The sequence below is a fragment of the Pteropus vampyrus genome, unplaced genomic scaffold (assembly GCF_000151845.1).
Source record: "Pteropus vampyrus isolate Shadow unplaced genomic scaffold, Pvam_2.0 Scaffold95, whole genome shotgun sequence".
Taxonomy (NCBI): Eukaryota; Metazoa; Chordata; class Mammalia; order Chiroptera; family Pteropodidae; genus Pteropus; species Pteropus vampyrus.
Window position 1 is genome coordinate 3848551 of NW_011888876.1, and position 24442 is coordinate 3872992.

At 35.6% G+C, this 24442-nt stretch overlaps 1 protein-coding gene across 1 annotated transcript in view; it reads right to left on the reverse strand.

Annotated features, from left to right (window-relative positions):
* Positions 1-24442, reverse strand: part of GAPVD1 (GTPase activating protein and VPS9 domains 1) — a 64808-nt gene that overhangs the window by 29595 nt on the left and 10771 nt on the right. Inside the window, exons 3-12 of the mRNA XM_023532958.1 lie at positions 15332-15549; positions 13722-14565; positions 12151-12237; positions 11200-11334; positions 10865-11054; positions 7581-7741; positions 5263-5392; positions 4018-4143; positions 1971-2144; positions 272-412 (exon numbers count right to left, since the gene is read on the reverse strand). Of these exons, the coding sequence (XP_023388726.1) occupies positions 272-412; positions 1971-2144; positions 4018-4143; positions 5263-5392; positions 7581-7741; positions 10865-11054; positions 11200-11334; positions 12151-12237; positions 13722-14565; positions 15332-15516 (2173 nt within the window). The 5' untranslated portion in view covers positions 15517-15549. The remainder of the gene's footprint in view (positions 1-271; positions 413-1970; positions 2145-4017; positions 4144-5262; positions 5393-7580; positions 7742-10864; positions 11055-11199; positions 11335-12150; positions 12238-13721; positions 14566-15331; positions 15550-24442) is intronic.

Below are 24442 nucleotides of genomic sequence, written 5' to 3' on the forward strand. Positions count from 1 at the left end.
AACCCTGATGAGTTACTAACAGTTGCTTCCAAAAGAACTGAACAGTCTGAAATCACCTGCCATCTTAGCCTACTGCCATTCAACACTGCATTTTATTCTTGATGGACAGAAAATGCCCCGAACTAATTTTCCATTTGAAATTCTTAGCAATGTGATTATTTCACATTTGTCAAATGTCTATTTGGCAAAATGTCCATAATACAGAAATCAGGATACCTTACATTGAAAACTTCTGTGCAAATCAAAAAGCAAATAATGACAGCATACTAACCTGAGTCACTTGGCAATACCTCTACACTCCAAGCTTCGCTTGTTGTCTCTGATATGGTAGAACCAGTGCAGGGGTCAAGCAGCACTGACCCTGAACCTGGCAGGCACAGTAAACTGCCTAACATGTTCTCTGCTGCTGCACCTGTATAACCAGTGGGGAGCAAAGGATTAACAGAGATCCTGATAGAAAGAGCAGTGATAATGGAGAAAGGCCAAACACTAAGCTAACAAAATCTCTCTACTCTACCCACAAGAAAGAAGCCAAGGTAAGAGTAATTTCAATCAATAACACCACTGAAAATTCAAATTTCCCACTCTGGTCACAATGACACAGGCTCCTTTTCATCGGTTGCCTCCTGTTCACCTTGGGTTCTCCACAGAGAAAACCCATTGTTAGAGGAGGTCATTTCAACTAGCTTTCACTTTGGTTTTCGGCAAATTTTACGTGTGTCCCTATTATCTTTCTAAAATTTATAGTCCTACAGGGATTAAAAATACTCAGAAACATTTAACCACAGAAAGTTATGCTGGCCAAATGTGTTTTATTCTGGCACATCAGCCATGTATTCAGAGCAATAAAATTTGCAGGAAAATATACTTTGTCTCTGTAGTACTCATTCAACTGCAAAATACAACTTACTGTTCAAATAGAGCTTACTGCCAGGAAAAATACTACTTTAGCATCTGGAACGAAGTAATGCAAAATCAATTAAAAAATCTATTTACACTACTTCAAAATACAAATAGAAAGGATTCAACATTATTTATTATACACCTGTGTTAAAAATACTCAAAATGCTCTACTACTTCTGATTAAACCTAATAAAAGAGCAATTCTACTCTAGTGCATGAAAATGAAAAAACTTTTGGAAAAAGATTACTGGTAAAAGTTACATTTTAAAGATATGTCATGAAATAATCACAAAAAAAATGTCTTTAACTTACCTAAACATAACAGTGGGAGGGGATAACAAAAGTACCAGTAGTGGGTAGGAAAAAGAGATAGAACAATCTGGCCATGTGTGCATGTACACTTGTTGAAGCTGAATGGTGGGTACATGGAGTTCATTATACTATTATACTTCAATGTGTTTGAATGGTTCCATGATTTAAAATAAAAATAAAGATGTTTACAAGACCATATGAATCTTTCAGAACTCACAGAACAGTATGCTAAGAAGGGTGAATTTTAATGTATGTAAATTGTACATCGATACACTTGATATAAAAAAAGAAAAAAAAACTGGATACTTTTTAGAACTAGATTAATCCTTCCAGAAGTAAATTCAATTTTTAGAGAATCTCAGTATCATATTATTCTGAAAGATTTTATGGCTATGATCTGTAAGAATTTTCATCTTAAGGTGTTTAGTCTCAGAAGAACGTCATCCTAAACACAGACTAAGAACATATACTATGCCTTGTAAATAAGACTTGATGAGAAGCTAATTCAAAAGACTTTTTTTTTTTTCTGAGGGGTGAGGTGAGGAAGGGAGTTAAATAAATGTAGACAAGGAAAACATACCTCTATTTAAGTAAAGAAACAAAATACGCAGATGCCTTGTTCCCTACAGTTATGTTTCCCAGGTAGTGCTAACATACACACCACGTCTGTCAGACCACTGACGCTCTTCCCACAAAGAGGGGGTAGATGTGAATAACCACAGAGCAATCTTCCCGATACATCAGAGAGCATTTACCTGCAATTTCTTGCAAGCGATCTTCATCAATGTTAGGGTCAAAATCACTTCCCAAGACATCCGTACTCCAGGTCTCACTCACTGTTTCTGATATATCTCTATCATCTGTCAGTCCCATCATGTCACGAATTTCAAACTTCCTCAGCTTATCATCAAGATTATCTTGTGTTGTAGCTATCGAAAACAAAATTAAACACTTGAAAAATGGTAGTACAGCTATGATTTCTTAAATTAACTTTAAAAAACTTTGTCTTGAACTTCATGTTACATATTTTATAATTAACACTGAGCATACAGGACCAAAACACTGAGTTATTCCCTCATGGATGTAGTCTCTCCCTGAACTGATCTCCCCTCATGGATTAACTGGGGCCATAGATGCGATCAACTGTCTCCCTGTACCCATAATCTCTGCAGTGTGACTCTGATCAATAATTGGGACACATTCCACTCTCTCTGAATTTGCACAGGCCATGTTGCTTGCTTTGGCTAAAAGGGTGAGGAGGAAGTGTGCCAGCTGTGAGGCTAGGCATTAAGAACTCTTATAGACATCTGCTCTCTCTCACCCTTGCTTTTCCCATGAGAACGAGCCTGTTGGAAGATGAGGGACCACATGACACAAAGCACAGGTCACTCTAGACCAGCAGCTAAGATGAGTGGAGCTCCCTACTTGACTACTGGTGACCACAGATGCATGAGTGAGTCCAGTCTAAATCAAAACCACCACCCAGTTGACTCACAGACTTGAGAGCAAAAATAAATGTTTATTGTTTTAAGTCACTAAGTTTTGAGGTGGTTTATTATATAGCATTGTGGCAATAATTAACTAATAAACCCATACTAAAAAAAAATTTTTTATCTGACTTGGATACACCCCTTAAATCTGGAGTTTACTGTCTTCCATTGACTGATAAAAAAGAGTCTGCAATTTAACTCAATTCACTTCTTTACCTAGTGTTCACAAACTACAGAATGTCAACCACCTACATCAGAATGATCTAGAGGGCTTGTTAAGGAAGTGATATTCACAAACTACAGACTACCAACCACCTACATCAGAATGATCTAGAGGGCTTGTTAAGGAAATGATATTCTTTTGACTTTTCTCTTAAGCTAATACTATTCTGTGATTTTAGAAAATTTAATCCTAATTGATAACAAGAACAAACCATTAAAATATAGCATTACTTTTATTCAAGCCACACATACTCCAATTGGCAATGCCCTTTTCCTTTCTAAAATGGACTGACTGAACCAGGATTTCTAGAAATGAGACATGGGAAATAGCTTTTTTTTTTTTTTTTAACTTACCAGGTAATTTTTATGCATACTAAAGTCTAAAAATCACTGCCTCGAACCCAGTTGAGGGCATTTGCCCTCAACACTCTCTTGAAGGCCTCCAGTGATCTTTAAATAAACGAATCCAAAGACCTTTTTCAAATTAATCTCCCTAAAGCACAATAGGGATCCATTTATTTTTCAATCCTTAGCTGGTGCTTCTTCCCTACTTGGTAGTTCCTGAGTAAGTACTATGGTTTCCCATCTCTCTGACTTGCTTACACGTTCCTTCACCTACAATGCCCTATCTCCAGTTTTTGCCAAGGCGATGCCAGCCAGGCTTTAAGGCTAGTATTTTATTCCAATAAGCTTTTCCCTATACTTTCAACCACTGTCTCTCTCACTCAGAACTGTCAAAGCACTCTTATGACACTTTTAATCATTTGTGTACCATTCTTGTCCTATTCTAAGTTCCTTGAGCCCTGAGTTTTATCTTTGTATCCCTTAAAATTTTAATATTACAGAATTAAAATATCAAATATTACAGAATTCAAGCATGTAATTTAAGCCTAAACAATTCACTCACCAACTGAACACATTTTTAAGAAATGAAGGAACTATGAATAAATGTGAGTTTAATAGTCATTATATAATCAACTTAAATTTATTCTCTTCCTGAACAGAGCCAACTTACATGGAGACACACTGTTTATCCTGAAACCAGGTAAATTCTTTGCTACTTGAGCAACTGTGTCCAACGTCACTTTACCTTGCTCATGCTCTAACAGCTGCAGAGCTTCGACTCCATTACTCCCGGAAGGTCCTGCTCCGAGTTCGGATACAGACTCTCCCTCCAGGTCTAGAGAGGATACTGAATTGGAGCGATTTGAAGGACCTAGAGAAATGTTTCCACTGTGAGTAGCTTTAGAAAACAGTCGGGAGGCACCATGCAACTTTTCATGCCTTGATAAGAGACTAAAGACTGATTAAAGTGTTTTTAATGCTGCATTTATTCCTTAAACATATACATGACTGTTAAGTCAGCAATTCTGCTTCTAAAAAATTGTCCTAAGGAACAATTCAAAAATTCATTGCTTGTTTCAGGGCTTCTTATAATGTCTGAAAAGTGGAAGCAATCTACATGTTTAATCACAGAAGAATGTTTAAATAAATCATGATACGCCCATTGAAAATTAAAGAAGACAGCCATGCCATTAAAAACCAAGTTACTTAAGAATATTAAATTATAAAAGGAAATGTTACTGTTATATCGCTAAACAAAAAAGGTTACAAAACAGCCTAAACCTAATCTTGCTATAAATAAACCAAAAAGTTAACTGTTATTAATAGAATGGTGAGATCACAGATGATTCATTTTCAGCATTTTCTAGAATGAACATATGTTACTTTATATAGTTAGAGGAAAGGTTATTATATTTTATGTTTATGTTAAAATGTTAGTAAACTTAAACTTTTTTCATTAAAAGTTTATCCTAGTACAAAGGTTGACACAGTCTCACTTCGCAATCTTGGCTTTTAATTGTCTTTTTAATTCCTATTTCCATTGTATCTTTGTGCTTCATAAAGGTGAAGTGTGTGAGTGTGTGAATGAAAAAATACAGATTAAAAGTATACACAACATCCTGAAATACTAGTGAGTCCATTTTTTTCCCATTTAGACATGCATTATATCCCTCTAAAGGAGCTCTATAAGCTTTAGTATATATCAACACTAGAGAAACAAAACTTTGTATTATTTGAGTCTCAATGAACACATATCTTTTCCATTTTATATGACCAAAGGTCTCTTGCAATCTTTTTTTTTTCTTGTATTCTTAATTTTATTCAAGAAACAATCTTTAGCCAACTGTTCAAGATCATTAGAGGAAAACTTCATTACTCTCCTCCGTGAGGGGCACAGATGGTATAATTATAATTTATAAGGCTCCTTTAAAGAACACAAAACAAAATATTACTTGAACCACACAACTCCTTGAATGAAGTAACCCTTCACCTTCAGATATGCCTTCCAGATTATCACTGCACAGGGAAAAGCGCAAGGTTTTATCAGGTTTACCGTGGAGTTTGTTTTCATCAACAGGGACATCTCCTTGTCCTCCATCCGAAAGCTGCATGTTTAGGACCTAAAAAATAAAATGCCATTGGTGCATCACAACTGAAGATTACTGACAAGAAGACAAACCACAGCAAATACATGTTTAAGTTCTTTTTTAATCGTAAACTATCATTTTTAACTAAAAACCCATTTCTCTGTTATTCTGATCGAGCTTTTAAGTGCCTTGAGAAGTACGACCATCAGTGAGAACTGAACTTATGCCTCCCATACTGGTGTTGGAAACTGGAAAGGCAATCAAGAAGGCTTTGGAGTCAGGAAGCCAGTCCTCCTGGTTCTGCCATGTGCCAACTGTGTAATCTTGGATAAGTTATTTAAACTCCCTAAACCTTTGTTTCTTCACCTCTAAAATGGTGATACTAGTATGTATGCCATGGAGTTGAGGATTAAATAAAAAGATGCACATAAAGCACCTAGCATGGTAAATTGACATATTAAATTTGCAGAACATTTTTACAAAAGTTAATAAACTAAGCCAATGGGAAAGAAAAAAGAAAACATAAACAAATTATCTTGTAGGTATCAGAATTTAATCAGTCTAGTCTGAACTTGCACCGGATCACCATATACATGGCCATAAAAGTCAATACCAGAAGCTGAAGTGTGACTTCACAGCCACACCTAGCTTAGAGCTGGATGGCCGTTTTTGTTTTCTATTTGTTCTATATGTTGATTCCCAAATAACATAATTACTGCTTTACTGGAAGGCACACAGCATGTTTTAAGGACACCTTGAACTTGAACTCACAGCCACTGAGCTCCTAGGCTATTAGTGCTGGGATATGAAGAATTTTTATGTACTTAAAAGAAAAAAAACAAAACAAAAACAAACAAAAACACCTCAATGTACTATTTCTACCCTACAGGTAAATAAGGAAAATAAAGGGTTTTTAATGGCTCTATATATTTACTCATGTGATGCTATTAAAACGTTATCTAAAAATAGAATTTCTTCCTATTTGCTTGAAATTAAATGCAGACATAAAATTTTTACATTTTGTATTTTTTGAGATAATAAAAATAATAACTCAGACCTTTAAACTCATAATAAAAGGCAATAAAAGGCAAAAAATCTTCAGGCAAAATCTAAAAGCCTAGAGGGTGGAACAAATGAACAGAAAACAAAAGATCGTGCCATAATGAAGACATTTTCCTGCACAGGAATGCAGACTACTATGATCAAGGCTGCCACTGAGCTGGGGACTGGGGGACGGTAACAGGGGAAGGTAATTCCACAGAGCTCTCTGGTTGACGTTCACCAGTTTTCTTCCTCATTAAGCATTCCCTTGGTTGTTATACGTTTGTGATTACATTCTAGAGTTCCTAAAAGTCGATTCTGACTGTTTTTGCCAGCTTATTCATTTTGTGTGTGTGTGTGTGTGTGTGTGTGTGTGTGTGTGTGTGTGTGTGTGTGTGAAAAGTTTGAGAGTTTGACAGCCCTCTCTCTTAAAAGTGCTGCCACAATTCCAAACACAGCCAACCACCATCATCACCTTAACAACCGCTATAACTGGTCCCTTCTTCCCAGCCAAGACTAGGTTTTCTTAAATAATAAGCAGTCGCTGTTGAATATAAGATGCTGCTGCTTTTTCAGGAGGTCACGATCTATGAGAAAAGGCTCCTCCTATCTTTAGAGTCAAGATTTCTTCTTTCCTTTTATCCCAAGCTCTTCTGTTTACAAATATTTTAAAACAGATTCCCATACCCCCAATCCCATTTCTCCAAAATATTTTACTTTCTTAGTTTTCTTTTCAGTTATCTCTTCCATTTCTTCCTAAATAGCCAAGTGAAAAAATATATTTCTAAAGAATGTTTGGCTCCTTAAAGCAGGAATGCCACTAGTATATGATTAGAAAGAAAAAAAAAAAAAACACAAAACACTTTCTACAGGTCACTGGAAAAGTCTCAACTTCCACATCACAATTTCCTGGCTTTCTGTCTCTTTCACTATTAGGAAAATTCCTTTTGGTGTGGACCTGGTCACCAACTACAGTGCCATAGACATATTAATGTGCAGGGCTTCCAGAACTGCTGACAAGAAATTTAGCATTTGATGGTGTGTCATGGCAGGCCCTCTGAAGATAATGAAAAATATTCATTAAATGCATACTGATTTATAGAAGTGACCATTAATTAGAATGGAATCTAAATTTCTTAACATTGATGGCTACAAGTTAAATGTAACAATACAGTCATACCTCATTTTCTGACATCATCCCTGGAGTAAGTTGGGGACCTGTCCCTAAGGAAATGACCAAGACTTCTTCTGGCTGTATCTCCTGGATGGTTTCTTGAGATGATCCTTCATGGTCCATATGTAGGTCCATTAGCACATTGGTGCGACTTCTACTCCGAGTTGCTAATAAAAAAATTTCAAATAACACAATTTATAAAAAAAGATAAAGAAAGTGGCACACTAAATACAAATATATATTTTCTATTAATGTAGAACATTTGCGCATGCATACACAAAAAAAGAGTGGTGAAAATATGAATAAGAAAAAAAAACCCTATATCTTCCCAGTTACTCTACTGATGACTAATATAGTTTCTCCTTCAAAACTGATAAGCAGAAACAATGATCCATGTTCACCTGACAGAGAATGACACACAGATGACCACATCTGTAGAACAGCAAATACGTCCCAATCAATTTAAGACTCGGGATGACAGGAAAAGCATTACCCTATTTCTTATCTTTTCAAGATACTTCAACTATTTCACCTATAAATAACTGCCAAGGGTCTCCCATACTAAGAACTGAATTTATAAGCATTAGAAAATTTCATATAGAAATCTGATTGCCATATAAAGTAATATACATTAATCAGGCAAATGCTGACAAAACCAGAAAGTTTGTCTTTCCTAAAATGAATTAACCTCTTCCCAAAGATGGAGATTTCCCTATGTTGAATACAAGTTTCCCTTCTGCTTACTGGAAACATTCTAAATTAATACAGGATTAATTATTTGGGGGTGTTTTTTCCCCTACCTAATACTTTTATCTAAAATAATCCAGCCTATAGATCTTACAAGAATATCTGAAAGATCTAGATAGTTGGTGACAATTTATGAGTTTCGGTCTTCTGTGATCAGTTTCAATTTTCTTTCAGAGGTCAGTAAAATTCAATACAATCTGAATACTACTAGAAATTTTATTGCAGGGCAAAATAATCAAAAGTACAGACCTAAAGCAAAAACATTCTATAGTATCAAGTCTTTCAACTTCACTTTGAGTGAAACTGATCTAAAGACAGAAATATAGAGAATCATCTCCTCTCCACAATGCTATAGATCTGTTCATTAATAACTCTTACTTTCAAAATTCAGAGCACACATCAACTTCCAAAAGTCAGGTGCACCCACACCTTTTTTTGCTGACCTTCACTATCTTCTACTGAATTGTGAACTTAAATTCAACTTCAGGAACAACTACATGAATCTTAAACAACAAACGTTATAATTTATAAAAATGCAAGTAATCAAAATTCATGTAGCAATGTACACAAAGCAAAAGCAACATGCACGTGGAGCACACTTTTATAAACTGTTTCTTAAATAAAAGTTGTACAAGAAGAGGAAGAACAGCCTATTACCCACCAAATGGGGTTACTAGAGCTATATGAGCAGTAAGATTGGTGGCTGAGGAATCCCAGGCAGTGATGGCTGCTAACTGTTGTCCTGGGTTGCGAAAGCATTAAACAGAAAGAAAATCAACCCTCTGAATAATGGACACATTTTTTAAAATATGAAATAAATTCAATTACCAGGTCACATAGACTATACAAAATAATACTGGGAAAACACTTGAAATTTACTTTCCATTATCCCCATATTTAATGATACTTCTGGATGACAAGAAATGAAAAAACTAATGTACAGGAGTGAATAATGAACATTTTTATCTCTAATTTACCAAATCATTTATTTCTTGATGCGAAAAAAAAAAGTGCAAATAGCCTATATTAAAAATCATTGAGTGTCAAACTTCATTTTTTTCCTATTTTTAATTCTGAAAATTGACATTTGGGATGGTGAAAGCTAAAGACTTAAAGCAGTGGTCCCCAACCATTTTGGCACCAGGGACCGGTGCTCCTATGAGAATCTAATGCCTGATGATCTGAGCTGGTGCTGAGGTGGTGATGCTACCATGGGGGAGCAGCTGCAGATACAGATGAAGCTTCACTCGCTCTCCTGCCACCCACCTCCTGCTGTGCAGCCCAGTTCCTAACAGGCCACGGACCGGTACCAGTCCACGGCCCCGGGGTTGGGGAGCCCTGACTTAAAGATTATGATATCGCATTCCTGTTGATGATATTATTTCATATTATGTTAAATATAAGGTAGATTAATTTTAAGAAACTGATGGTTTTTAACAAATCAGCTCATGTATGTTTAAAAATAAAATCTCATTCTTCAAAATGTAAAAAATATAATTAACTGTTTATTTTCACTAATTATTACTGAGGTCTTCGTTATTATTAAAAAATTAGCCCTAACCTACTCTGCTCTCTTGGCCTAAACACTCTTTTGCTGTCTTATTCACTTTGTGCAACTCTCATTCATCCTTCAAGAGAAAGTGCAGGCTTCACCTGCTCCAGGATCACCACCCAGCTAAGTTAGATGTCCTGATAATCCTCTATGCTTATGTCCATCAAACATTTAGTACACCGAAGGGTCTTGGACTCTTCCTGTTCTCTACAATCAGACTATTGGCAGCTGGCTTCGAATAAGGACACATCCTAAGGTCTTTGTATCCCTAGTGTCTAACACAGTGCCCTACCTGCAGGGTAGTGATTATAATGCCTACCTGTTTTGCATGGATTTTTTGCATGGATTAAATGAAACATTTATAAAGTGATTACCCAGTGTCTGGTACACAGTATATGCTCAATTAATTTTTTGGTATATATCTATGGATAATAGATGTTTATTAAGTGAATAAAGCTTAATTAAGCCTAATTCTTAATGAATAACAAAATAAATTGGAAATTTTGTTTTACTTTATAAAATAACAAAGATATCTTAGCTCAGTTGATAAAAGACTATTAGTAACAATAATGGAAAAATAATAACTGTATTTTCAACTTTACTGATCGGAACTTCTAAACTATTATTTTATTATATTATTTAGAATTTTGTAGAAAGGAAAGGGCTACATAATTCAAATAATGACTACTTATAACAAATGACACTTTTAAAGTTTCCCAAAAAAAGACATTAAAATATAAGCAAAGTATACTGCAGGTAGCATGATTTCAATTGATTATGAAAATCGTGGTCTAGATAAAGCTAAAGCCTACTGCTAAACTTTAACTAATCTGGTACAACTATAAAAAACTGAATTACTATCAGTAAATGTGAAGAGAAAGACATTTCCAAATTATTTAAAACTGTATTTCAGAAACACCGAGCAATAACAAATGCTAATAAAAAAAACCATTAAATTTAAGGGAAAGCCCCACAAGAAAAGTCTCTTTACCTATAGGCAAGCGATTCTTTTTATTTGCTGGCGTGGTTGCTGGAGACAGCTGCGGGGTATTGTACGGAGTCATTTCCAAACTGCTGCTTTTCCCTGGCTTCGCCTGGGGCAGGTTTGCCAACAGATTGTCAAGAGCCATTCTATCTTCTCTCAGCTGATCTCCAGACATCACGCTCTTCATGAAATTCACCTGGCAAAAGTAAATGGACATTAGCTAGTGAAATCAATTTTTCAAACACAATATATATTCCTCATGCAATGTACTCATCTATGATTCTGTCCGTGCTCAGATAAATGACTCCCAAGAAAATTCTATTAAAGAATCAAGCCATTACCAGGGTGATAAGCTGACTGTAGGTTATATAAACCACGGTTCTGCTCAGCCCTTCCAGAAGATTAACGGAGGACAGTGGAGGGGTCTCCACTGCACGGCCCCCAATTACAACATCGAGGAAAGCAGCAACGCAGCTCTGTTAAAACAGGAAAAGATCACAGTGAAGTACTTCTCTAAAATAAGAGAACAAAATTTCTGATTAAGGTAGACAAGCATGAAAAGTTTTTCTTCTTGAAAATATTATTAAACCCAACATTTAAAAAAAAATTAAACTCTTTATGAACTGATATAGAATGATCTTCAAGATATTTCGGGTCGTGAAACAAACATACTGCAGAACAGTGCTCGCTATCCTACCTTTTGTGAAAAGGGAGGATTAGGGTAATTGGGAAAATATATGTAGGAATTTGCTTGTATACACACGGATCTCTTGAAGCACACACAAAAAACTGATAACATCAAGAAATTTGGCGGGGGAGGAAATAAAGGCTAGAGATCAGAGGTGGAAGGGAAATTTCACTGTAAAGCCTATGAATTTTGAACTAGATTGAATATAGCCTACTCAAATATGATTAAAATTTTATTTAATTAAACTAATTGAACAATGCCATAAATATTAACTTATGAAATACACGTAAAATTATACAATTATTGCCAATTTGATTTAGTGACAATTTTTTTAAATTAAACTTTTCAAAATAAAATAATCTTAATAGCTCTTTGGTTCTCATTACGATGGCCTCTCGACACTTCTATAAGTGAGAATTAGTAATTTTTAGTGACATCTTCCTCTAAATGCTGCTGACCCAACATTGCATGCTCTCTAGCTAAACCAAGGGTAATTGAAAAGCACATTTAATTTATACACCACCTAAGGACAAGATTTAACAAAGACAATAGTTAGGTTTGCCACTATGAACAGTATTCCACTTGATATAGCGTTCATTCTTACTTTGTCAAATTTTCCAAGGCTGCTCTTCGTCCGAGGGTCTCCCTCCTCAGAGCCAGTCATTGCTAACTGCTGCAAAAGGCGGCCGACCTGCAACCCAAAGCAGTGGGGAGACACAGGCTGTAACGTACAAAGTTCTCTGTGAAAGTACTTACCCACTTCTCCTCTAAAATCTCTTTCATAGTAATATTCACACCACCTGACCAGACAGACAAAAGAGGGTCCCCAATGTGTATCTTGCCAACATCAGGTTTTATTGTAGTTAGAGTTATAAAGAATAAGTAGAAAATTTTGCTTTGATTTCTCTTCAACAAATGATATCGACATTAGGTAATAAAAATACACCTTTGTTTCTGATGTTGTACTTTTCATGTGCTTAGAAATTTTAAAATTAATTTGTAAAAGCTGACTCAAACTATTTCAAGTTAATGCTAAGTACTTTTCCCTATATAGTTCACAAAGTACTCATGGTAGATCTTTTCCCCACCAGACTGAAAAGCAAACAATTCCTAAAAAAATGTATGCTGTTTGAAAAGTAAATATTAATTCATGGAACAAGTTCCTTATTGACAAAAGTGAACTGTTAATCCACTCTCTTTAAAGATACTTTGCTGAAAGTTAACATCATATAGCATCATCTTCTTAATATCTAGGACAATACCCCCTTTTTATCATTTTGAAAATATGTGATTCAATTTCTGTTAGAATGACAAAAATAAAAACTACAGCTACATTATCATAAGAACAAACTTAGTATTTCATAGATGATAAAAAAATTTTATTTCAGAGATTTCTATAGTTAATTGCTAAGTACCCTAGTGTAATCGAACCGATCATGAAAAAAAAGTGTATGATTAAAAAGAATCATCCAAAGATATATCCTATTCCAAATAAACTCAGTCTCCTCTTCACAGTATTCCTGAGACATGTGATTAAAAGATTCCCTTAAGAAATAACATGATTTCAGTAGTTCAGATAATTAGAAAAAAAAAAAAGTGTTAATGTAAATCCCCAAATCCTCTTTCTAAAACTCTTGGGTCTAGAAGAATTTCATATTTCAAGATTTGGAGATTTTAAAAAGGTTGGTTAGTGTGTAAGATGTCCAGTATTTAGGGTAGCATCCTACAATCAAACACAGGAACATTTCTGCAGCAAACATGAGTATTCATTAGTGCTAAATGGAATAATGAACAATTATAAATAGCCACACGATTGTTCAGACTAGGTTTTGCTACCAAATAAAGTACAAAAGACTCAGTTTTCAATCATTCCAGATTTTGAAATCATGGGAAGGGGACGGTGGGCTTGTTCTGGAAAATCTAATCAACTATACATTAGGAGGTGTAAGGATTTCGTTTAAAAACTAATACAAAATGTTTTATGACAACAATATTTTAAAGTCCCAATATGACTGCTTTTATACCTTAGGCAGCAAATATTTAGGACAGTCTAAGGAAAAGGAATGATTGGTAAGAATCTATGAATATTGTCATCGGATTTTCTGATCCCGCCCCTATTGCCTAATCAACTGATTTCAGACCGAATGCCACGATAACGACAACAGCAAGGCATACCTGCATCAGATTGAATCTTGCCACCTCATTAATAGGAGCATCGGAAATTATTCCATACTGTTCTGGATTGACAACTGCAGGACAAATGAAGCAAGCTAATAGGAGGTCGGTACACATTGCCCTGACTTCCCCAACTTCCAGTCTATCTACACAGGACAGGGTCTTGTACATCTGTGACACGATCCATCTCAAACTATGTGGAAAGCAATAGGTGTTCTGTTTGAGATAACCAATAAATTTGTTCACCAAAGCCACTAGTTTGGCCTCATTGGAATCTACCATCTCTTGAACCTTTTGCCTGAATCTATCTGAGCCTTTCTCTCCAAAGAGTTTTTCCTGCTGAGAAGGGGAGAACCTCTCGATCAGCTTATTTGGATCTGTTTCCAGATGATCTTCATCTTCCACAAGCAGTTGCATAATTGGCTCATGTAAAGTAGCTGTGAGGAAAAGTTTGGCAGAAAACAATCCTTCAGAAAAAAGTTTAAATAAGATGCTGAAGGCACAAGTTCCTCTCCTCAAAAGTCGCCTAGGGTTGTCATTTTCTTTAAGTTCAAATTCAATCAAGTATCGCAAAACCTGAAGGAGGTAGCTTTCATCTTCTTGCATAATGCAGTTGCCATAGAGAGAGGTAAAAACTGTGTAAATAACACTTTGTGTGTTCTCCTGATTAAGTTTCTCTCCAGCAACCAGAGAGGAGGCAATAAGACGAGGATTTTCCCTTAATCGACTCAAGAATTCTCCATAAGCAGTCTCCTGAAATCCCAATTGCTTATATCCATCGACAAATTGTGTATCTTCCAAAATCTTGGCATGCTGGCAACATTCAGCAGGGGAAGCTTCAGCACTACGAAATGAACAAACAAGCAACATAACAAACTTAGCAATACTTAACGCATATACCATACTGTAACATGAACCATGACCTGAGCATAGTCCCAGCAATGAGATGACTAAATTGCTAAAATCTTTTAGCATCTGAATGTGTAAAGAAAGAAAAAACCAGAAAGTACAAACAACGAGAGATTTCTCACATTAAATCAGTTTCAATGAAAAGTATCAAGAGGTAACCATTACTGTGATTTCTAGCATCAAAGATTAGTCCTGCCTCTTTTTTTTTGAACTTCACATAAATAGAATCATACAATACGTACTCTGCTGTGTCTGGCTCCTTTTCTCAACATTATACTTCAGCACTACTACTACTCTTACAGTTAAAAACTGCTTCTTGGAATGACAGACCAATGAGGTATGAACACAGTGAAAAATGAGGCTTCTAAAACTGAAAAGTAGATATACAACAGCAAAACACAGAAATGTATATATTAAATTATATTAGGAGAAAAATAGAGTGCAAGAAAATTTACTCTCTAACAGTAAAATGTGTGTGTACGAAGATACAAAATTGATTGGTGTGGTACAAAATATCAGTGCTTAAGTTGTAATTCTCTATAACAGTGCTTAAATGATTTAATAAACAAAATAAGCAAAGACTCACCTTAATGTTAATTTAAACTATCTTAAACCAGGCACTTTGTTGAAACAGATCCATTTACAGTTAGCACAGAATCACGGTGGTTTATAAATTTAAGACCTCAAAATCTTTTCTTTACCTGGTTATGATAAGCCGATCCAAATTAATTCTCTGTTGCTTAGCAATCCATGCTGTCCGATACAACTTTTCAGCTGTCTTAAGTACATCTGCATTGAGCCTCTGAATGAGCTGTTTCTCAGAGTTTACATATAAGCGTTCCTGCTTGAGGTGATGGGCCAGAGTATGAATATCTAGCTTCACCATTTTCAAATGTGGAAATGGTACAAAGGCTGATCACTAAAAAGACAAATTAAAAAATTTTGTTACTGAAATTGTTTTCTAAAATCAAAAAGGATAAGAGAACACATTAAGAATTAAGCTATATTTAGCAGCATGGTTAACTCTAATTTTAAAGTAATCTATATTTTTTTATTACAGAAGCATCACAGATTCAGTATAGAAAAATTGGTAAATACAGATGAGCAAAAAGAAAAAACGAAAAGCTCCTAATAAGGCCACTCAGAGATAGCCACTGCAAAAAACCTTGTGTTTACCCTTCAAGTCCAGTGCCTATTAACATTGGAGAGTCCCCGACTGCTCTCCTGTCACATTGCAGTCAATCAGCATATTCTGTTGACTCGATCTTCAATACACCTCAAATCTGACTATTTCTCCCCACATCTATTATCACCGCTCACCTGAAGGTCTCTAATTACCATTTCCTAACTGACTTCCCTGCTTCCTTTCTTACACTACTAGGATCTGTTCTCTCCATTCGGTGTCAGCAACCCGGTGGGCCGCTGACCCGGTACCAGTCTGTGGCCTGTTAGGAACCGGGTCGCACAGCAGGAGGTGAGTGGCGGGTGAGCGAGTGAAGTTTCATCTGTATTTGCAGCCGCTCCCCAGTGCCAGCATCACCGCCTCAGCTCCACCTCAGATCATCAGGCATTAGATTCTCATAGGAGCACCCGTCTCTGGTGCCAAAACAGTTGGGGACCACTGCTCTACAAGGCATGCAATATCCTTTAAACTTCAGTCAGGTCACTGTCAGCCCCTACTAGAAATTGTCCAAAGCCTCTGCATTTGCCAACCCCTCTGTCTAGAAGGCTATTCTTCCAGATTTCTTCCCAAGGCTAGCTCCTTGACTTCATTCAGGTCTCTCTGCTCAAATGTTTACTTAGGAAGGCCTTTTCAGGTAACTGTAAAATAGAAAATATCACTTCCTATCCCTTCTTCCGACTTTTTTTTTTTTTTTAAAAAGCACTTGCCCCTATCTGGCATCTTATTACAGATATCTACTTGCATGTTCATCACACTAAGATTGTGACTCCCCCACTGAAAGGTAAGGGCCACCAGGGCCGGGGCTTGTCTGTTTTGTTCACTCATAGCTGTAATTTCAGGGCTGAAGAGAGGGCCTGGTTCACAACAGGAGCTGAATAAATATTTACCAAAGGAATGAATGAATCACACAATTCTTATTTATCTAGTAGTTAAGCAAACTGATTAAAATTGCACACATATTTTAAAGCATTATTATTTAAGCTATACCCTTGAACCTAGAATGCCTGCCAGACCACAAATATTTTATATCAACAACAGAAGTGCCTGTGGCCAAGATAACAAAATACATTGTTGTGTTCAGTCATTAAATTAGAAAAATACTTCTCATTAAGAATTAAACATTATGATTGCAAACTTGAAAGCTGCTATAGAATAGAACTTTAATATTCTCACCATAATAACACAACAAGAAAATGATAATTATGTGAGGTGAAGGATGTGTTAATTAACCTTACTGCGCTAAATGTTTTGCAATATATATGTGTATCAAATCATCACATAATATGCCCTAAATATATGCTATATTTCAATTACATCTCAATAGAGATGAAAAAAAACTTGTTCCAATCAGATTCATAAGTTACCTAATGGATCTATTTAAAATTGATAAAATACAATTTGCAGTGAATTCAAATTCTAAAAGGGAAGACGACCTAGAGAGCCAATAAAAACATGTTCATAAATATATACATACATATATATATATATGTAAATAATTATGGGGCTAACGCACAAAAAAGAAACATTATGGTAGCAGCTGAAAGTATATTTAAAGCTACCTTATTTAAAGAAATCGATTTAATTTTTAATTAAGTCTGATTTTAGAAAATATTAAACTTTCTTTTATTTTAATGAACTACTGATGACTAGGAAAATTTCAGATGTTAACATTTAATCTGAATTTAATTGCTTTCAAAAAATGCTTTCTTGTACCTTATCAATTTCCTAGCAAACTAGGCAAAAGTGTTATTCCAAATCTCCTACATGGTTAAGGCCCTCATACTTTTCTCTCAAAAGATATAAGTATGTCTACTTTACCAAGATGATTTACTATTAGTCACAAACACATCTGTGTACATTAAAAAAAATGATGCCATATATATTTATACACACACACACGTATAATCTTATTAATAACTGTCTATAGAAAACGCATGTATGATTTTGTAGACTTCTATGTGGAAACTCTAAAATCCTCTAGGGGGCTCTAAGTCCATAGACTAAGGACAAAATTACTGAACAAATAGATGTAATTATGAGAAGTATTATAGTTAATGAAAATGGACTGAAATGGACTCTTAAAGATCTGTAAGCTTCATTAATTAGTTCTGTTACCTTGGGTACATAATAAATATTCTCTGAACCTCAGGGTTTTCTTTTCATCCACAAAATGTGGACACAGTATCTACACTTATTTTGTACAAGCAACATATTAGGTACTAGGAATACAAAAAAGAATAAAACCTAGCGTGTGCCTTCAAGGGCTTTTTCATCTAGGAGGATGGGGCAGACATGCAAGCAAATGGCAGCCCAGAAGAGTTATGAGTGATATGCTATCGCTAAGACTACAATGTAGAGTAGGGGCAAGAAAGAATGACTGATGAGTTAGATACTTGTACCTCGTCTTAAAAAAACAAGTATTTGCCACATAAAGAAGACGGTAGGTGGGGGTAGAATTCCAGAGACAGGGGCAGGATTCCAGAGAGAAGAAGCCAACCAGCAAAGGCACAGAGGTGTGTGACACAGTATATTTAGAGAACTAGCCATGGCTTGTTACGGATTGGGGCACATGTGTTTGTATGTGTTAAGAGTGAGGTGGGGTAGGGGAGGAAGCGTATAATGAGAGATAAGGCTACAGAGACAGAAGGTACACAGAAGTCAGAGTTAAGAAACTTTGACTTTACACTGTAGGTGATGGGAAAAGAGTTTTAAACAGGGAATGAATACGACTAAATTTGTATTTGAGAACATAAACTCTGGCAGTAAGGAAAAGGATGAGGAGGCGGGGATGGAACTAGATGAAAGATTAAGAAATTGTTGATAGGCCAGAAATGTAGTAGCAATGGAAAGAACAGGGCAAATTTGAGAGATGTTAGGAGGTAGAAAATAAGAGATTTCTTGCCACCTCCATATAGGGAAGGTGAGGTCGAAGTTTCCAACTCTGGGGACAAGGGTGGGAGTGCTGTTCTCCACCACTTTATAAACTGAAAATTGTGCCTGGTATGGTTCTGAGAACTTTACATACTTAAATCTTCCTAATATCCCGCTGAGATAGGTACTTTGCAGCTAAGGAAACTGAGTTCAGGGACAGTAAATAACTTGCACAAGGCCACGTGAGTGAAAGGTAACAGAGCCAGTACATTATTATTATTAATTATTACCCTGAACTCTACAGAAACGATTCAGAAATCCCGTGGTTGAACAGGATAATATCCTATTTTTAAGAGGTGCATGCTCAAGTATTCAGCAAGTGTTAGGATGTCTGCAACTTACTTGTACATGGTTCAGAAAAAAATCAAAAGAGATTAAAAAATGCAGCGAAATGTAAACAACTGGGCACTGTGAGTGATGCTATATGGTGATCACTGTACTGTGCTTCAACGGTTTCTGTATGTTAGAAATGTTTCATAATAAAAAGATAGGAAAAAGTATTTCAGAAATTATCAAACTGTGGTCTTCTCACCACTTTAATACAACTTAATTCAACAACTAGATTATTGAGTTTTGCTGGCTCCTACCCAGGTCCCCTAATCTCAAGGAGCTGACAGTCTAATTACAACCAAAATACTGTTCAAGATAGAACGCTGTAAAAGTTTCCAATCACACAGCAAAATATGAACCAAGTTATGCAATTTAGAAAAGAAAATTTTCTAAGTAAATGTAGTTTCACTTAAAAAAATTAACACTTGAAAGTAATGCTCCACTAATCTGAACGAGAACTCACCTTCTAAACCCTTCGACAGTCCCAAATGTCTTCAAAAGACATTTTTGTAAAGGGATTTTAAATAAACCTAGAACACTAGACAAACTTGCTAAGAACTTTTTTCTTTAATCATATTCAAGAATTATAAGCTGTATTGCTTTCCTTTCTAGAGTAAGATGGCCAGAATGCTGACAAATAACAGGTAGTGGCTTACTCTCCAAAACAATGCTTAAAAAAAAATCATGGAATAAATGTATAATCCTCTTATTACCACACATGGGAAAGTGTCAGCTAAATACTGGGTAAAATGCAAGAGATTTAAAATATGAATTAACTCTGACCTATATTTTTTCCCACAGTTCACCTAAATTAAATTCATATTCTGAATACTATTTTATATAACATGTAGCACATGCCCGAGCATAATGATATTATATATGTCTCTCCCATTAGATGGTAAACACTGAGGGAAAGAACTCACTGGACTCTGCATCCTGGCATAGTTGATGGCAGGCAGGAGAAGCTCAAACATGTTAACAGAACTTAATTCAGGTGCCACCAAGTCTACTGGCTGATACATTTTGAAAAAAAAAATAATACCAAACACATACAAATAATAACATCTAACACGCCACTACTTAAAAACAACAGCAGGAGTCAAATGGAAGCCCCAGAAAATTCAGGTATTTGGTAAGAAGATCCTCTCCTCTCCCTTTCCTCAACCCTTACAGCCAACTCCATCAAAATCTATCCTAGACCACCGGGTTTTAATTTAGTCTGCCCTGTTTTTCTGTTCATGTCAATCACAACAAGATTTTTTTCCAGAAACTTGCAAGCATTTTCCAAGTTAGATAATTTCTTTTTGGAGCGGTCAAAAATTAGACTTGGAAAATCTATATTAAGTTCAGTTCCACTTATCACATTTCTACAAAATAAAATCAATTACACCCATGCACACTAAATCAGATTTTAAGCTTATCAGTTCATGTTATGAAGATATCATTGAGAGCCCAGTGGGGAGATTTTAGCTAAAGGAGTGAAGCACACTGGGTTTCTGCATCCTTCGCAATGGTGTAGAGTAGGGGCTGGCAAACTCCTGCCTGTGGGCCAAGTTCAGCGAGCTGCCTTTTTGTGTAAAGTTTTACTGGAACAGAGTCGTGCCTACTTGTTTATATAGCATCTATGACTGCTTTCATGCCGCAGTGGCAGAAATGAATAGTTACCACAGTCCATATGGCCCACGAAGCCTAAAATATTTACTCTCTGACCCTTTACAGAAAAGGTCTGCCAACTCCCGATAAGCAATCATACCTACTCGAACGCAGAGCACGAAGAGGAAGCACAGCCGGATAAGGTGAAATGTGTGAATTAGAAAAGGCAGAAGTTCCAAAGACCATACACATATAAAAAATATTAGCAATGATGCCTGAACAAACGTTATGACTCAAGAGGAGGACTCTAAAGTAGGAAAAAATTATTTGAAATGTCTTACGGAATGAGAATCACATTTTATGTGTTCTCTCTTGAAAATTCCTAATTAAAGCCATTCCGAGTTAATATGTATCTAATAGTTCTAAACTCTAAGTAACAGCTAGACTTCAAGTAAACAAACTAATCATCTCTTTATTCATCTAATAAATTCAGGAATAACTTTGTAAGAAACTCAATAAGACCATCTGCTACTTTCTTATTTTATACAGAGTAACTACTTCAAGCAAGTCAGTGGTAGGACACCAAAACTCCGGTCTGAAGAGCTTTTTAGACTTTTTAAACTGCGGCATTTAAGACTGGGCTCTGACACCTACTGGCAATGTCATCTATTACACAGGCATTTCACAGAAGTTTCCGTTCCCTCATCTTCAAAACTGGAATAATGTCCTTATCTACTTCACTCGCTACAGTGTACAGTTCATGCGAGATGACTGTAAAGTGGAAATGACTGCAGAGTGTAGGACCTCGGTATTCTCGTCAGTTGAAAGGCAGGGTAATTCAGGAGCACAACATAGGGAATGCAGTCAGCATTAATGTAATGGCGAGGTGGAGAGCCAGAGGTAAGAAAGAGCAATTAGGGGGATTGTTTTATAAACTGTATAAATGTCTACCCAATGTACTATATACTTGAAACTAATAACAAATTAAATTTTAAAAGGTAGGGTAATTTTTATCATTTCATTAGGACACAATGAGACAGACTCCATGTTCATCACATGACTGAATTTACCAAAATGAACCTTATCATGAAAATAAATGGGACACATCAAAGTCATAACTAAAAAGGTAAGATAGACTGCTTGCTAACATTATGAAACCTACACTTGTAAAAGGCTTATTGAAAGTGAAATAAAGGCCAACTATCTGCAATCTAAGATCATTTTTAGTAACAAAATATGCTATATAGAAGTATGGCTTTGAAATTTGAGAATAAAGCATCCTTTGCAAATAAATTAATGTGTCTAATTTAAGATTATCCAATTAAAAATAACACAAATAATGACATGTCCTTACCACGTTACTAAAGGTAATATATCCTGACTGGGACCTGGAACAAAAAAAGGACCTTGGGTAAAAACTATGGAAATCTGAATAAAGTGTGAACTTTAGTTAATAACGTTATATCAAATATTGGTTCACTCATTTTAACAAATACACCATTCAAATGTAAGATGTTAATTACAGGGGCAACTTGGTGCTGGCTACATGGGAACTCCCTGTACTATCGTCTCAATTTTTCTGTTAATCTTAAACTGTTCTAAAAAAGTCTATTTAAATTTTTAAAACTACACAAATAATACACTTCTAAAGGCACGCATCCAGTTTAGCAAACATTATTCAATAAGAAAAAAGTATACAAACTTGAGAAAACATTTGAACAACCTCCAACAACCACCATTTAGAAAAAGGATTCCCATCTATCATATGATGTAACATCTGGCAATACGCTGTAATTTTTAAACGATCAGACTAAAAATATTTTTTCCTTCAGTTCACTGTCATCAGAAATGAAATACAGAAACTTCATAATAACATGAAATTTCCATGGGTACATTACATTTTGCACTAATTCCTGATCAACTGAAGCAAGGCAAATATATTCCCTAGCCTGAATTGTTTAAGAAAAGCCAGTTTTTAGATTAATTTCCACTTAATAACAAACTTTTTAAAAAAGCCATTATAAATAGTAATGATTGAACCTGAATTTTAATTGACTGTTGGGAGTAAAATATACAGGTGCTTAGGAAATAAAAAGAACAATAATGACCACATACTACAGGCTCATCGTGTACTATAGGTGCCAACTAAGTGCTTTACATGGATATTCTCATTTAATCTGTGTAACACTCCTAAAAGCTAAGTATTCTTATGCACATTTCCAAGAAGAGGAAACTGAGAAAATTAAATAATTTGCCCATGCTCAAATTAGTAAGTGACAAAGCTGGGACTAGAATTTATCCAGGTCTATCTATCTGGCTCACCAGCTTTAATCTATGGTCAAGGTCACTTCTTCTAAACATCCACTCTTTCAACAACTATTAATATGTAAATTGGTATCTGGACAACTCCCTCTTTCTCTGAAAGTTTCAAACTGCCTGACAAAATCAGGTTTAGTTAGACTTCAGGACTAAACAATTAACCTAAATTCTCTTAAATCCTATGAAAGAAAGGATATATGAAAGCTTAGAAAAAGCTATTAGGGATTAACCCCATACATGCTTCTTTTCCCATCTCCTACATCATCTCTCAACATTTCTCCAGTTCCCCAAATCACATGTTGCTGCCCTACTACATCCTAAAGTCTTCAACATTTGCAGATGCTGTTATACAGGCCTAAGAGGTCATACCCTCCCTATTTTCAAGTGAACTCAGATTTATCCTTTCAGACCCAACCTCCAAATCTCTTCCCTCTGCGAAGCTCTGGGGAACTGCTCCCGCCAACAGAGTGTGTCCCTTCCTCCCCTATGACACTAAATCACCAAGACGGAAAGTTACTCCATTTTCAAGTCTCTTTTAGTCTTGCTTACATCATGGAGAAAATCTAAGCAAGGTGCCAATTTGTCTTCAACACTTCCCTACCACTTGGCTAATCTCTCCTTTTAATTAAAGGATAGCAGGCATCGAACTCAGCACCTTTTGCAAACAGTAGCTAGCCAGGTTTTACAACATTGTTCTTTTTGTTTGTTTTTGTTTTTTAGCTGCTTTCTACACAGGTAAGAGATATTAGTCTTTCATTATGGTAATAACATAAAGCTTCTTTAAAAATATTTTTGAAGTGTGTCCATAAAAAACATTAAATAAATAATAGTACAAGTGGTATGCAGATTTAGGAAAAATCACGATCTTACTCAAGGATTAAGTATAGGAAACATTTTTATATACTGATGACTACACCTTGACAGAACTGTCAGTAATTTTTTTGTTCATTATACAGGTTCTTTTCCTCATAGTATTTATGTAATATTCATATTAATGTGATAGGGCAAAAAAGGACATGACTGCTATTTTTAAATAACCTACTACAATGTTAGCTCCTGTATTTTATCAATCAAATAATTTTGAGGATTTATATTACCCACCACTTTTCAATGATCTAACCAATCCATACAAGAGATGGGTGTCTCCTGCAAGTATTTTTTGTAAATATAAATCATCATGTTGCTTTACAAGGATTTGTCTGCATGTGTTTTCCCTTATAAGACTTAGCTCCTTCAGCATAGAAACAGTTTCTTACTCATTTTATAATGTTTTGTTAAGCCACATGATCTAAAAATTGTCAGATATTAAAAATAATGAGCTCATTTCTTTCCAAAAAAAATGAGCAGACAAGCACAGTCAGCTTTATCAAACACATTTCCTGCAACAAATGCTTAAAGACCTATGATGTGCTAGGCACTGATGAACAAGACAGGTAAGGTTGCTCTTGAGGGCCCT